The sequence below is a fragment of the Camelus bactrianus genome, chromosome X (genome assembly GCF_048773025.1).
Source record: "Camelus bactrianus isolate YW-2024 breed Bactrian camel chromosome X, ASM4877302v1, whole genome shotgun sequence".
Classification (NCBI taxonomy): domain Eukaryota; kingdom Metazoa; phylum Chordata; class Mammalia; order Artiodactyla; family Camelidae; genus Camelus; species Camelus bactrianus.
The window spans coordinates 13941985-13958916 of NC_133575.1; the positions used below are offsets into that span (position 1 = coordinate 13941985).

Below are 16932 nucleotides of genomic sequence, written 5' to 3' on the forward strand. Positions count from 1 at the left end.
TGTGGATGAATATTAATCATAACTCAAGCTAAGTAAGGGCTTTGATCACAGGAGTCATACAGGTAATAACAAAGGCATGTGTCAATAAACTTGACTATGTAATGAGTTACATTCAACAACAATAACAGTAGCACCGTGAATAATTCAGTGACCACAACAATCTGGGTGGGAAGAATATTTGTAACAAAATTTGGCAACAAATTCGCATTCATGAATTAGTAAGAACAATATTAAGCTTAGTTACACCTTATTTCACTTACCAGTTGATAGAAGAAAACCTCTGATCTCATTGATGTTTAAAGATTTTTTTAGCGATCGTATTTAGTGTTGGCTACGGTTGTAGAGTGGGTTCTCATATGCTGGTGAAGGGAACTGTGAATGATCTATTTTTGGATATCAGTTTGGCAGTATTAGGAGCCTTGATCTTTCATACTCTTTGACCAAGTTAAATCATTTACAGAATTTATTTTATGGAAATAAAGATGTAGATGTTGAAATAGGTACATTGATAGACTGGTTAAGTAACCATCCATTAAAATTGGTGCTTTTAAAAATTATTTAATGACAGGTCAAAATGGTCCTTATACAATATCAATTGAAATAAAAGCAACATACAACACAAAATACGATATGCTCTTGCAATTTGAGGAAAATTTACTGGAAGAAAATATACCGAAATGTTATTAGCAAGGGTTACAGAGTTTGTTTCGTTTTGTACACCTTTTATACTCTTAAAGTTTTTATACTCTTTGTATTCTGTATTTTCTGTAATGAGTTTGCATTATTTTTATAAGTAGTTTGAATAAAAGTGAAATGTTAGATTTTTTCCAGCATCTTCTGCCCTTAATTGCATGTGTTTCCCACCAAATATTGAATTGATGTTATGAACAAAAGTTCTTGTTTGGCTTTGTTCTGTAATTAAATATATAAACCATATTAAGTGTATGTTTATTGAAGAGAAAGAGGGTTTCAATGGTATTGGTTAAAGGATAAATTAAAGAATAAACAATTCACCTTATTTGACCCCCTTTTGGGCAACTTTTTTTTTTTTTTTTCACTGTAAATTCTATTTATGAGATGCCAGGATGGGGAAAAAAACCTGATAAATTAGATGGTTCTAGTCATAAATTTAAATTTGTAGTCATATCAGTGGATAGTTTTGAACTAAGCAAGACCTTTTATAAAATCAGTCAAAGTTTTAACGCTTAGGATGCAATAAAAATATATATGTATGTGTGTGTGTGTATATATATGTATGTATATATATGTATATGTGTGTGTGTGTATGTGTATATATGTATGTATGTATGTATGTATGTATGTATGTATGTATGTATGTATATATATGAAATGTAGGATGAAATGCTACCTGGAACAGTACTCAGTTGAGATGTGAGCAGTCCTCCTCTCTTCCTGGGTGTGATGTGCTGCCCCTTTCTTTGTGCTGTGAGCAGTTTCCTGATAGGATTTTGTTCTTTCCCTTAGGCCATAGGTGGGTTGCTAGCTAGAGCAGTTTAAAAAGGAGCAGGGTAAGAAAACAATGTCAGTGTATTAAGAGAGAGTAGCATACCTAGGAAGAGTTACTGGTCCTACCTGTACTAATATTCTAGTTCATCATCCTCTACATTACTTTGACTTTGTAGTTATTCCTTCTCGGTAATGAAACAGTTGCAATGTCAGAAAGTATGTGGAAGGCTGAGTTTAAGTCAAAAGGTCTGCTAATGTACAAATAAATTGTATCACCAAAACTGTCTATACTCTATAATTCTATTCCTCCATTAAAAATAAAAGCACAATAATCTTAAGAATCTTTTTCCTCAATAGCCTGTAACACTTCCAGATAATTATTTCCCTTTAACACAAATATGAAGGCTGGTATTTTCTTCATTTTTCAGTGGGCATATGAGAAACAGAAAGGGTTTGATTTACAGACATAGTTCCAACTCAAGGTTTGTCTCTCAGCATGATTGAAATGGTCACTTTTTTTTTTCTTTCTTTTCCCTCCTCATTTTTATGATTCCCCTTGCTTTTGTAAGGAATCTAGGAGAACAGCATATATTTTTAATAAGTTAATGATTTTGTACCCTATTGGTTATTGCCTAGGATTGCGTCCATTTTTTAAGTCTTTGTTTTGATGCAGGAACAAAGTTTTATTAAAAGATTTGCTCCTATAGATCTGAAAGTATACTCACTTAGAGTCAAAAAGAGCAGGACTGAGTCATTCAGAAGATCTTTCTATAGGACATGTTGGCTTTGAAGAATCTATATATTATTTTACCAAAACCTTTTATAGATTAGAATATTAGACATGAATTATTTAGCCTAGCTATACTTAGTCCTTAGCATTTCCATTTCCTTTCCAGCCCTTATTTTCTTCTCCGCCAACTAAAAAAGACCAAAAAAAAAAAAAAATTGTGATGTTCCAGTTTAAAGTAGGGTTCTTCTCACCAACTACTTCTGTTTAGGAGAGCTAAATAAGGGCAGGGGGAAGTTGGTGATTGGTATTTGGTGGCAAATGCTTATTTCACTTTGGATTTGAAATAGCTATCAATGGAGAAGGGGGGCTGGTGAACAACTAGATAGGTTTGTTAGGAAGAGAGAAATGAAGGGAGGAGCCTTGGAAGAGGCATTCTGCTACCAGCAACCACCAAGTATTGTAGAAGCCATTTCTCTGGTCTTAGAAGCTCAGTTAAATGTGTCCCTGGGTTTCAGAGGGCAGTGTCGATGCTGGTCTCTTGTCAGTCATCCTGGAATTTTGGCGTAGTCTCAAGACATCTGCTGGTTCATCCATGTTCTATTGCCATCTCTGCTCTTGGTCTCCCAGCCCCTCCCCCTTCTCCTTTTCCTTCCCCTGGCAGTGTCTGCAGGGAGGTAAGAGAACTTTGGAACCAAGAAATGAGGGACTGGGGAAGAAGAGGATTTATGTTTTTATTCTCTGGATTCTTGCTACTCTGTTTCAGAATATATTCCCGGACAGTTGGGATTCCCAGTTTGAAAAACACTGGAGAATGACTTTCCCTCTGCCTCTTTTCCTTTGCAGGAAACACATGAAATTGTGGCAATCAAGAAATTCAAGGACAGTGAAGGTATGTATATATTTTTTTCATTTTATAATTTAGTTTTTGTGAATAGAATATGGAAGAGATGACATCTAGCTGATTAAACTCTGTTCCTGAGATTTTAAAGTTTCAATCTCAGAAAGTGAATATAGCTGATTAATCATTATACTTTGCTTTGAAACATTTAGTTCCTTCTGTGTGAATCTTTTCAAATCTCATGATATTAGTAAATTCATCTTGTGTTTTAAGGTATAGTCAACATTGGAAATCTTGCTTCAAATGCTGGATAAAAGACATGATATTTATACTGTTTCTAAATATTAAGAGTTTAAAATTAGAAAACTTATCTGAAGTAAATACTTCTTGGGTTCACACAAGTAGTGAGTGCTGAGTTAAAGACTTGGGTATTGGTTACTATGTTCTCTGGTTCCTAGTTAGCTAGAAATACAAGGATAAGTCATATGTAGACAGTATTGAAGGAGTATTTAGACTGACTCATTGGGAGAATAAAAGCTTTTCAAGAAGAAGTACCATACTTGGAGGCTTTGGTCACACATCCAGACCATTTCAGATGGAGTATTAAAATTACCCTGTGCTGGACAAGAAAGTTTAAAATAAAGTATTAACAACAACAAAAGTAATATACCAAAAAAAAGTAATGTACAAAAGAAAAAATAAAGGATTTCAGTAGATCATTATGTTTTAAATCCGGAATATTGGCCATCCAAAGATAGCCAAGTAGAAAAACTGACCAAAGACAAGTGTGGCCTTTAAGAAGCTCTAGGAAGCACTTTTTCATTTTTTTTGACAGAGACACACAGTAGCAATATTTTTTACATCCTAACCCAGTATCCACATACGTAATGTCACATATGTAATTGAAGCAAAATGTCACAACTATGTATTTCACTACTGTGAGGTTCTCAATTTTCTTGACTTTCCTGCTCATAAATTCATATAAGTGCCTATTTTGGCATCGAATACGTTGATTTCACCACTAATGAGTCACAACCAGCCATCTGAACACTAGTGCTGCAAGGGTAAGAGGCCCCAGCACAGCATTAACCTTCACATCTAATTGGAAGTGACAGTAGCTTTCACAGCCTACCTTCATCAGCACACATTGACTAAGTACTGTAAGACAACAGCCTCTGTATTGGTGAAGTGTCATCACCCGTACCTTAGAGGCTTCGCAGACATTATTACCAAGAGGGGCTTGCTCACCCCTCCTGGGGTAGATGCAGTAGTATTTGAAGTAAACCAGCTCTGTTGTGCTAGTTCTGTGGAGCACATGCACCTCAGCCAGGAACTTTAGCATTGTCTTGGCAGCCTTAAAGGGAACTGATTAAAAAATGCTTTTAGCTTGTCCTTTAAAAACAGAAACAAAAACAAAACCTGCTTCAAAGGATGTACCTGTAGTCTAACAGGAAGCAATAGCCCCAGGCCAGCCCACTGTGAGACCATTGAAAATGAGCCCTTTGAACACTGGCTTTGGGCTAACCGCAGGTGGCCAAGAAACAAATGGTGATCTCCTGAAAAGAATGGTTGCAACAGTAGATCAAAGCATAACCTTTGTCAGCATGTAAAGACTTCTGGCTGTGCATTCATCTTGTAAGGCACATCGTCAAGCGTCAGTTACCACCAAAAATAATAATTGTCATCAAATTTTTGAAAAGCTGTGCAATCTAGGCCACACGTCATTGCTTTTTTTAAAAAAAAAAAAACTCCATACCATGTTCTTCACAATCTCTCTCCTATGAATACCAATTCTTAGCTTCAAGTAAACGATATATTTGTCCCTGTGTTACAATACTTTAAGAGTGGCAATCAGCAGTGTATCTGTTGAAATTCATTGAGCACTGAGAGAGGTGCTGTAAGTGCAGTGAAAGTAAATCAGGTTCAGATACTTTCGAGAAGTTTATGACCTATTAGTAAAATTGAGACCTGTAAATAAACAGAAATGAAACAGTGGAAAGCAGTCAGTGCCTGGATGTCTTTGTATAATTTTGAGGTGAGATGATTTCTCGCTCTGGCATCCCGGGAGTGTGTGGATAGTTCAGGCATTGTAGGAAACATTTGATTAGTCCTTATTTCACTGAGCTGACAAAACATGAATCCACTCTGCTGTCATCTCTGCTGGGCCATTATCAGTTACCACACCCACCTTGCAGATGGACGCCTGTAGGAACGCCTATACATACTTCTATAAGGACATTTCCTAAACATTTCATTGGTAGAATCTGAAGACATCTTTAGTTATTCGTAACTTTTTAGTTCCAAGCCTATCCTAGGCACACTTTCCTATTGTTTCCACTTCTCTCTGGGAGATCTCACATCTGTCTGTATCCTTTTTCTCCTGCCAGAGTAGTATCTTGCTTAATGGACAGTAAGGAAACATGTGTGGTAAACTGCCCTTTTGGAGTGTGAAGGGTCCACAGATAGTCTTGTGCGGGTGAGGATGTCCATTTAACCCCTGTGTAAACCACTTAATTCTGAATCAATTTATCATCTTGAATTTTAGCCAGGCCAATTATAATAAAAAATAGAGTCTTATTATAATGTTGCCCTATTGTCATATAGCTCTCATAAATTTCTTTTATTAGTCTTCTGAATATATTCTTTTGATATAATAGTGACTTTTCCAAATCCAGTGTTTAAAAATTTTGTGAAGATAATGAAATAATCCTGTGAAAACATAATTAAACTGAAACAGGATCTAAACTTGGTCTGTCCCATGTTCAAGCTAATCAAGTATTCACATGCTGATGATAACAAGGGGTATTTCATGAGAGTATATATTACCTTCTGTTAGCTTTAAAAGATTATGATGATGTCCTGTTTTCTTGTTAAATTCATATGTATCCACAAATTTGTTATAAACATTTTTAAACAACATTTTAAGATAGACCACTATTTAGTTCAAGAAGTTCAATTTCAAAATTTCATAGTCATTAAAAGGTTTGACTGGGACTTTAAGTTGAGAAAAATGGAACTAAAATTATGAAAATAAGTTTATCTTATAGTTAATACATTTTAGGTTATAGCAACTATGAGCTGTTTCTTAGAAGAAAGAATCAAGTGTTATCTTTTGGTGGGGAGGAGCAATTTTTATAGTAAAATTTTAGGTTAGGTCATGAATGACTTTCACGATAAAAAGGTCATTAAAAATATACAAAAGACTTTGTCAATTTTTTCTTCATTTTTGTGTGTTCCTGTTTTTCTGTCTTCATCCTTGTCGGTTTTTTATTCTCCAGTTGTTAGCTGATAAAATTTCATCAGATTGTTTATCGGTGTCTTTGCCTATGATTCTCCCTGAAAGACTTTGACACACTGGTGGGAATAAAAGTTCCTGTTAAAAGGGACGAATATTTGAGTGATGGCAGTTTTATTTGAGATCACTTCACTTGTTAATACTTTCTTGTTTTGATGACTTTTGCTTCTTTATACATCATCATAAATGTGGAATCTCGGATAATGAATTCTTAATGATACCTTGAATAATAGTATTATAAATTTGTCCATTAATGTAAGTTCCCATAGAGAAACATTAACTAATAAATAGCTAGCCAACCAGAAGTTTCTATAAAGTTAATTCTGCTCAGTACGTATTTGGATTTTCTGAGAAGAAAAAAAAAAAAGACCACAACCAAAAAGATACTAGAGTTTATTTAGTTGAAAGGTACTTTTCAGACTATGTATAGTGATAAATTTAGCCTAATTATCCTACCCTTCCTGTAACTCCAATCCTGTGCAGTGAAATGTTCAGGTGATAATCTTCTATCACTGTTGGATCATCATTCTCATGTAAACATAGGTACCAGTGTCTGCTATCCTCAATTTGTTAAATAATCCAAGAGCACTGATTTAGATTAGATAGCTTTGGACCAGCAAGAATTAAAAATGTCTATTTAACCTTTAAGAAGTCATGTGGTCTAAAATTTATTTTTAAGAAACATTTGCATCCTTTGATGTGACAACATCTTTTATTTATTTGAACTTTTCAGTCTTCCCTGAATGTATAGGTGATGGGATGGGGAGGGATTCTCCCTGCTTGTCACTGGATCTCCATACATGGCGAGGAGGCTGACTTTTAGGGAGCTGTGTAGCAGTTTGTAGTTAAGATGGAATTTTGGTTGTGTCTTTGCTTTTATATCAAATAAAACTGCTTGCATTTCATACCCTGCTGCTGCTTATGTTTTCTGTAGATAAATTTTTTTAAAATGGACATATCTGTTCTTAATCATGAGAAAATGTTTAATTGATCATGTACTCTTTCCTCCAGTTTATTTCATCCTTATTTTTACCCAGACACTAGAAAGCTCTATTCTGATCTCAGGATCGAGGGAACTCTGGTCTTTTATTTTGTATATTTGTGTACAACAAGCGTTCATAACCTTTAGCCCTTATATTCAAGAACCTGATTTCTCTGTAAGAAAGGCCTTGAGACAAACTTTCCAACCCTTGGTTAAACAGGGAATTCAGGTAACTAAGCTTGAACATTCTGGCCAGTCATGATTTCAACACTTCTTTTTAATGACCCAAATGAGTCTCTTTCATACTTCAGGGATTCTTCTAGGATTTGGTGTGCATTTTGCACCTTTCATGATTTAATAAATTTCCACTGTGCTTTACCTGGTCTACATCTTTGAAGACTTAATGGTTTTCATCATTTTTGGTATACATGACAACAATGACACTGTTCAAAACCTCCTGACCATGTTACTTGCCCTCCTGTTGATGTTCCCTCTTCAGTCTGGGCAGCCAGGCTCAAACATGGCACTCTTACGGTTTTTGTGCAAGGATGGCTTGGCTCCCCATACATTATACCTATTAAAAGGTCCATTTTGGGGAGCCTCTTCGGCTATACAAGAATGTCAGGTTTGTGATTTCATAAAGTAGGTTACAGCTATTTCTGGATTTCTTTTCCAAGCCCACAGTTCTTTAAAAATAGAGTTACAAAAGAGTTTCTGCTCATCTTTAGGTTTTTCTCTTTTCATCACATACTTTTCTTTGCATTTATTTTGCTCCTATGATCTTTCTTTTTGAAAATTGTTTCCTTTTACTTTAGTGAATCTCCTTTCTTGATTTTAAGGTGTGTTAACTTGCCTTACTGGCAAGCTTAGAAATAGGTTAGTTTTTTTGTTTTTTGTTTTTTTACTTAATGTTCTTTTTCTACCCTACCATTTAGTCATCACTCAGTAAAATTTATATAACTTTGAAGAATGGCTGCCTGTACTAAGCTAAAACCACCCTCAGTGGTAACTGATGACAAAGCGCATCGGCATGCACATAAGCAGGAATCGCATGGAAGTAGCAGCATTTAGAGCTGGAAGGACCTTCAGCATCATCTAGTAGAACCACACTCCAGCTTACAGCTGAGGGACCACAGCTAGTATATGATTAGCTGAAACTAAGACACAGACCCCAGGATCTTCACTGAGTTTTTCTTCCACCCACACTGTGATGCTTTGCCACTCAGCTAAGCAGAGGCAGAGTCTAGACCTGAACTTGGGTGTTCTGATTCACTCTCCAAAACTCGCTCACTGCTTTACACCATGTTGTCTCCATCCCCATGTTCTACTGTTTGTGACTTCCCCATTACTTACCCTGACAGGGTTTTGTGCTCACTTCAGTGGGCTGTTTCCACCTTTAAAAAACTGCCTCACTGAACAGCTTTGCTGCTTTCTAAACCTCTGAGGAGAGAAGCATGTGTAAGTGGAATGTGCATTCCTTTCCCCCCCACCATTGGATCATTTAGTTAAACCACAGTATTCACCATAAAGTACAGGGTACGCCAGGAACTGAGTACTTAAAAGTACTCAGAGGGACAGAAATGATAGGAATTCCAAATAATGAAGAGTGTGCATTTTGCTTGCACTTGGGGAATTAATAACCCTGCTTCCTACCTGTTCCCATTCATTACAATCTTAGTGCCAAAGAGCTTACCTCAACTTTTAATAACTGACTGGCATAAATTACACAAGCCTTCATTTCCTAAACAAGATGGACTGCTCAAATGAGGTGGTTTAGGCTGTGCATGCTAGGTGATTTTGTGAGCTTCTTTTTGAAGATTTATTTCTCTTTTCTCTCTGACCATTGTTTAACAAAGTCAGTATAGATTTGAATGATGTCTGTGTAACAAAGTACCAAAATTCAGTGAAGTTTAGGCTCATAATCAATGAGATTTTAATGAAACAAAATCATAGATTAGTAGATTTGAAAAAGAATGGGATTTTTAGGGTGCATGTGTGGGTGGGGAGGAGTGCCCATTTATTTATTTTATGAATGAAAAGTTAAATGGCTTGCCCAAAGTCACATGTCACAGTGTTAGTTGATTATAAGGGTCCAAAATCTAGGTCTCCTAAATCCTACTTCAACCTTCCTCCTACGATAGCCATTTGGCTTTATCTGTTAGCAAAGGGAAACTGCCACAAGTTCCTAATGATACAAAGCTCCCTTTTTTCAGTGCCAAGAATTTGCCAAGCATTTGATTAGAAAGATATACTAGCTATATTTACTTTTGACTTTGTTGCAACATTTATTTGTACCCAGCTCCAGCATAGCTTAGGGATGCTCCTAGTGACTAGATATGTATGTGTTCTTGACCCGTGGTGCTATCACTTTTCTGGAGCCTCCATTTTTCATAGTCACATAATGTAGAAGACAACCAAGGACAGAGGTGAAGAGGGGAAAATAAATTCAGTTTGTTTTATTGCCTGGAAAGCTGCCCTTTCAAAGTTCTGGAGAGAGAAGATTGAAAGCACTGTCCTCAAAACTGAGAGGGCAAAGTGCCTCTTGTTAGCTATCACATGGCTGCTTCCCATGTCTTAGGGGAATTAGAGCTCACTACGTATGGGGAAAGATTTCCTCATGGCACCAGTGAAGGCATTCATGTGGAAAGTATTTATTGATCCCCGCTGTGCCAGGTCTGGTCCTAGGTGGTTGGGTGTGTGTTGTTGAATTTAGACCTGTCCTCCTAGAGCTCTCAGTTTAGCAGGGGTGGCCACGGAGATGGTAAACCAGTAAGCAAACAAATGCATCAGTACAAATAATGAGAAAATCTGTGAAAGAAAAGTCAGAGTACTGTGATGAGGACTAATGGGGATGGAGGCTTGCTTTGGTTTAGTGATCGAGTGACATTTAAACTGAAACCTGAAGGAGCCAGCCTTGTAAAGAGTCTGGTAGTATAACGACAGTTCTGGGCAGAGGGGACATGTTCAAAGGCCCTAAGGTTGAAAAATAAAGTTTGGGGCTATTTTGGGAACCAAAAGACTAATGGGAAGGAGGGAGAGAAGGGCATGAGATGGGGATGGAAACGCAGACAGGGACCAGGTCATGAGTAGTATAGGTGTCTCTTGCTGAATTACTTCCTTGTTAGAAGATCATTTGCTACTTACTGAGATCTGTGTGGCAGTCTGTATCTTAGAGACAGGTGGATTTTAGTTTGAATTCTCCAACTTTAGGAGGAACTCAGATGGGACAGCAGAGAAGCAGGTTAGCCTTCTTCATAGGACTAAAGGCTTTTCGCTTCCGTAGGTTCTGCCAGTCACAAAACACCACTTCTCTGGCCTGGCCCCAACTGGCAAAACAGCTGGACCTCTGTCCCTGCAACAAGCCTCTAAGCCACTTTGGGAAGTCCCTTGATCACATCATACACATTGCCTTTATTGCCAGGTAGCCTTCCTGTTTCATGCATGACATGAGCCCTGTGAGTACCCAGTTCCCAGTTGACCCTCCTGAAATGGGCTGGGCTAGTTTACTGCTTATCCCCCTGTCGGTCTTTGCTACTGCTATGTCCTGCCTTCTGATAGACAGTTTCTGTCTCCTTCCTTAATGCGTGCTCTGGCATTCTCCAACAGTTTTCTTGAAGGAGAATATTTCACTTGTGTAACCAGTTCACAGAGGGATGTTGACTTCGTTTCCTGTTTGTTACAGATACTCTGGTGCTATTACAAAGCCCGTGCTTTTATTAGTCTCTTTTCTTTATGCTCCATTTGAATGGGGGTTAGGAGAGGAGCTGAAATAGAAAATAATCTGAGAAGTACTCCTGGCACTGCACTTCGAATCTCCCCTTCCCCTTTGGCCCCATTCAGGTTTTTTCTCTTGTGTACCTTGCTCATGAAGCATTTCTTCCTCAGAGGTTTCTTCATCTTTCTTGTCCCTGTCCCTGAACTTATCCTTCCTAGATACACCTTAACTTGAGGGTCACACAACTTAGGCTTTCAAGCTATAATTTTGACCATTATCCAAAATCTTGGGGCCAAATATATTTTAGAATTCATACTTTTTAGATTCTAGAATGGAAATATGGCTTGTTACTTTAGCACCCTGTAAGCAGCTATTATTTCTAACGCCTAACATATGAATGTTCATACTAAATGGGATAAGCAAAGGCTTATAGGTGATCTCATGTTCAGGTTCTGCCTCTAAAGAGATTTGCCATAAACTTTGAAAAAGCATTCAGTTTTTAGAGTGATTTTTTAATTTTTTGTAATTGCAGATAAGGGAGTATGAACCTATGTCCTTCCTTGTATATTCATACATAAACATGACAGAATTTCCTGGCTAAATCTAAAACTATTATAAAAACTCCTTTAAAATGAAATATTACCTTCCCTGCTCCCCTGCTGGTTGATCTGTTAGAGTTATGGGACTTCTGTCTTCCCTCCTTGTCTGTGGGGATTCATGAGTGGAGTTAATATGGAAAGGTATATTGGGCCAGCATAAGTTCTCCATCCCAGTACAGCTACGCCATCTGGGGTGGACACATGGACATGCCACAGGAGAACAGCAGGAACCTGCAGCAGCCACTGTTCAGAGAGAAGACTGGGCATCCTTAGAATTCCTGCAGCTTGACTGTGAGCTGCGTTGTGGATGCCTCACAGAGGTGACTCGCGTGCGGCCTGAGGAATAAAATGTTCTTTTAAGCCAAAGCTTCAGGCCAAACTTAAAAACATCAACTACTACAGATGCTGCGTAGAGGCTCCTCTGGACACTGTTGCAGTTGATCCCTTTTTACCCTTTTAAACTCTTTCTTCCTCAGTATGTAGTGTGAGAGTTAAAATGACAGTGGATTCATACATCATATCTGTAAGTCTGTGTTTTACTTGTATACTTTGCAATAAGGAATATAAAAAAAATAGAAGCAGAAAATTAGGTTTGTGCTGGTCAAGTAAGCCTTTTCTTCTTAGAAAATGTGATATTTAAGATTCCATCCTTTGACTTCTTATGCAGAAGTACTCAAAGTGGAAAGTGAAATTGGTATGTTTTCGGTGTTAGAAATTTTTGAATAGTGGTTTGAAAGCTTTAATTTTACTCTATTCACCATTGTTTACATTCTAGAAAATGAAGAAGTCAAAGAAACGACTTTACGAGAGCTTAAAATGCTTCGTACTCTCAAGCAGGAAAACATTGTGGAGCTGAAGGAAGCATTTCGTCGGAGGGGGAAGTTGTACTTGGTGTTTGAGTATGTTGAAAAAGTAAGTCACTAATTGATGCAGTGGAGATTTGCCTGATTATATTTAGGACTGTTTCTGATACTATTCAAGGAAGTATTATTATCTAGTATGACTTGTCAATTTGCTTATAATCTTGAGACTTTAAAATGAAAATATTATTCATAATCATTAGAAGTCTTGAAATACATTGAAGGATTTTGTACAATTTAACTGTACAGAGATAATCTTAAGTTTAAACAGTTTATTGATTTGAAGTCTTAGGATCTATCGTCAACAAGCAATTTTTAGACTTGGTTTATTTTAATTAAACTTTAGCAAGGCCTCTCTGAGGGAGAGACAGCGATGGTACAGATGATAGAGGTGTGTGTAAGAAAACCTCGCGAGCGTAGGATGGTTGTCTGAGTCAGACGTAGGGTGGCGAATGAGTGGGCTCATGAAGCAGCCTTTTGTGAATTGCTACTGCCGTGGCTTTATTTGAGGGAAGAAGATGTGCCTGGAGCCTTAAGGTGAAGATTGAGGAGGTAGATGAGACCACAAGTAAGGAATTAGAAGCATGGGAGAAAAGAACAGCACACAATGTTCAAGTTGTCTGTGTACTTGCTTTAGTATTTTTTTTTTTTATTGTTAACTCTTAGTGACAATTTAAATCATATGACCTAAGGGCAAATGGCTAATTTAGTGAACAATATTATGGGCCTATGGATTTCTCTGACAGCAGCTGACTTACAGCAGTTGGTTATTGTCAAGAACCTAAATCAGTGCCTTAACAAGAGTAGAATAAACTGGAGCCAGACAGACCTTTTAGAGATTTCCTTAATGAGTAAATAGGTGGCTTCTGCTGATTTCCTATGTTATTATCTAAAAAGGATTAAAACTGGAGAGGTTTATGTTTGCTTTAGGTCCATTCCCAGGTGCTTTCTATATCGTAAATGACAGAGTATCACCACCACCATCATCATTACAAAACGGAAGGCAGTGTTGCCAAGATGACTGATCAATAATGTGACTTTTCAATTAAGTCAACCTTTACAGATTATTTTTCTAATTAAAAAAAAAAAGTAATTTTATTACAAGCAAAACTTGAAAAAATATTACAAGGCTCTTTGTTGTTTCAAAATACTGTTTTATGTTTTTCTTTCCTAAAATCTGTTTAAAGGTTTCATTTTCTGTGTCAATTTAGATGTTTTCCTAAGGGATCTGTCCTTCCAAAATAAAACTGAAATTTGAAGTTTTTTAAAAAAGTTATTAAAAAAAAGTATTGCTATAAAATCAGATGCTCTTTATATTATTTATCAGTTGTCAAAAATAATCATGTGGCTTGCAGTTTTTACTGCCAAATGATAAAATTCTGACAGATCTATTTCTTATGTTTTTTATTTCTGTTCTACTCATGGTGATTGTTTATGGTTAATAACAATTTAGTATGAACAAATGGAGAAATCATCTCTGTGAATCAGACAGTATGTCATATCTGAGATCTCTCTACTGGTAAGTGGCAGAGCTGCTACCAGAACTCCAGACTTCTGACCTCCAGGCCTAGGATTCTTGTGCTGGCCTTACGATTTGGACGGTGACCATCACACCCTCCCATCAGTCAGTGCCTGATGATTGACAGTGAGGCTCAAGGGCAAGGAGAAAGATGCTTTTAGGGATAGGGGCTTATAACAGAGATGCAGGATTACGGTGGTTTAAACAAAATAGAAGTTTCCCTCTCAGGTACAAATACAAAAGGTAGGCAGTTAACTCTGTTCCACAGCCATAGGGGACCCAGGTTGCTTCTGCCTTTCTTCTCTTTCACCCCTGAGATGTGGCCCTTGTCCTCACGGTCAAGATGGAGCTTGCATCACATTGACCAGGACTTAGTTGCATGGTTACACTAGTTGCAAAGCAGAAGGGAAATGTACTCTTCCTTCTGGGCACCTACGCATCCACTTACAAGCTGTATTACTCTAGTAAGGGAGAATGGATATTGGGGAACATTCCTCTCTATAACTCAGAAATTTAGAGTTGAATATGAAATGAGACATACAATTTATTTTCTTTATTACAAAGCTCCCTTATTCCTCCTGTCCCATACATTTGTTAGTTTAAAAAGACAATTAAAGTGGATAATCATTTAAAAATGATGCATATATATTTTAGACATTTTAGTTTAACTTAAAACATATCAATATACAGTCATTTTCCACTCTTTAGAGGTAGGGTCAATGCCTTTCCAGTATTGATCTTCTGGTTGGAGTTCTGATAGGTCTTTCTTGAAAACATTCTACCCATAATACATCAGTTATATCCTGTGGCAGCTTCTTTAAAGTGAAGTGAAAGCTTAAAAACATTGCAAAGCAATCTCAGTGCAGAATCCTTACCACCACCACCACCACTGTCCCTTGCTAGTTTTATAGTTGTTCCACTCACATTTGATTAGATAGCAGTATGTGTAGTGGCTTTCCTTTATTAAGTCTTTCCAGAGTATTAAATTTTGTTTTCTTATAAACAGCAACTCTTTTTTAAAAACATTAATTCATTGCTTTATATAATATTTAATTATATTAAAATAACAAGTGCATCTGTTATAAATAAGTATGAAAGTGTAATAAACAAACAACTAATTGTTTATATGAATACAACTTGACTGACGGGAGCAAAATTGTGGAATTGTACTAGAGTAACAACTTTTTTGTCTTAGGACTCCTTTTTCAGTTTTTTTTTTTTTTTTCAGTCTTAACATCATTGGGAAACTTAAGAGCTTTTTATTTATGTGGGTTTTATCTATTAATATTTATCATATTAGAAGTCAAAACTGAGCAATATAAAAATATTTAATTCATTTAGAAAATAATGATAATAAACCCATTACATGTTAACAAAAATATGTTTGTCAGTCATTCTTTTGAGTAAAAAGTGTTCCCCAAGAAAAATGGCTAGTTCAGTTTACAACTCCATTATTCAAGTGCTTTACATACTCAGGATAGCTGTCATACTTTGATATGCAGCAGAAGTGTTTTATGTGTGTTCTTCATTTTATCATGTAGATTCCTAAGAAGACATGTAGTCAAGAATTGAAATTTAATAAACATAATAATTTTTCCTGCTTCATCAAAGGCATCCTTTACTCTTTTTTCTTTTCTTTCTTTTTTTTTTTTTTTAAAACTGTGAGGATAAGGCATTGAAGAATCCAGTGACTTGATTCATGCTAAGGTGCCACCAGTTTACCTATCATTGCTTTGTATCATCAGTGTAAATGCCAACACAATGAAAAAGGCAAACAGTTGAGTGTTATTACGAATATAGTTTTTAGTTTTGACTTCATAGATCCTCTATAAGGTCTGAGACCCCTCTCCAGAGATCCACAGATCATACTTTGAGAACTGCTGTCCTTGATGGTCATCTACAAACAATAAGCTCTAATTGTGCTGTAGGCCTTACAGTAATAAACAATAATCTCTAATTGTGCTCTGTGCTTTACAGAAGGAATGGAGAACGTTTGGTTAATCTGGGAATTCAGTGGAAGCTGGTTAAATGGAGTTTCTACTTAAAAAATTGTGCATGAATTTAAGAATGGTCTGACTCCAAACGAAGAATTTTGAATGTTGATTTGTTTGGAGTCTGTGAATTTTTATTTCAACAGTATTTTCTAGCCTCTCTAAATTTTTGTACTGATTGTATTGATCACTGCTAATCTTAGGGATCATTTCTTCTAGAATATTTTCCAGGTCGCCCAGAAATATTTGCAAGGCTTGATTTTACTGCAAAGTCCTATTAAAGATATACAATGCACTATGTTAAAATGACTATTTCCCCTCTCCTTTATACATTACAGTTGTCTTATCTCTACTTTGTGTTGCTTTTTCCTTGACATTATGCTAAAATGATGCCTGAAAGGTTTTAGGGAGAGTGAAAAAAGTGCCCAGAGTTATTTTTTGAGACAACACTGGAGAATAGTAAAAACGGAATTTCTCTTAAAAGAGAATCTGCATTTAATACAGTATCCTGCTTTAGCATGAAAAAGGTTGTAGATAGAAAGCAAAACAGTTTTTAAAAATGCATCCTGTGTATTGGATGAATTATCATCCAAGGTGCTTTTTAAAATTGCTAATACATGATTCATGTGCCTACCTAGTTTTGGAGATTAATGGCTCTCTGTTTAATTTTTAGAATATGCTTGAGTTGCTGGAAGAAATGCCAAATGGAGTTCCACCTGAAAAAGTAAAAAGTTATATCTATCAGCTAATCAAAGCTATTCACTGGTGCCATAAGAATGATATTGTTCATCGAGGTGAGTATGAAATTTTTGAAATGGAGAATATTAAGGAAAATATCAAAGTTAACAATAAAATATTTCGTATATTACTATCTTAATGTTTCCGTAGGCACTGACATTCCATTTAAGTTAAACACATTTTGAAAGTACAGGATAT

The 16932-nt window shown here is 36.4% G+C and overlaps 1 protein-coding gene across 5 annotated transcripts in view; it reads left to right on the plus strand.

Moving 5' to 3' along the window:
- CDKL5 (cyclin dependent kinase like 5) overlaps window positions 1-16932 on the plus strand; it is a 190763-nt gene that overhangs the window by 100522 nt on the left and 73309 nt on the right. For 4 of the 5 annotated variants that reach the window (XM_074359946.1, XM_074359942.1, XM_074359943.1 and 1 more), the window contains exons 4-6: window positions 3041-3086; window positions 12402-12538; window positions 16670-16790. In XM_074359946.1, the coding sequence (XP_074216047.1) occupies window positions 3041-3086; window positions 12402-12538; window positions 16670-16790 (304 nt within the window). Of the gene's footprint in view, window positions 1-3040; window positions 3087-12401; window positions 12539-16669; window positions 16791-16932 lie in introns of those variants that run through there. The other variant, XM_074359945.1, reaches the window with a different exon arrangement.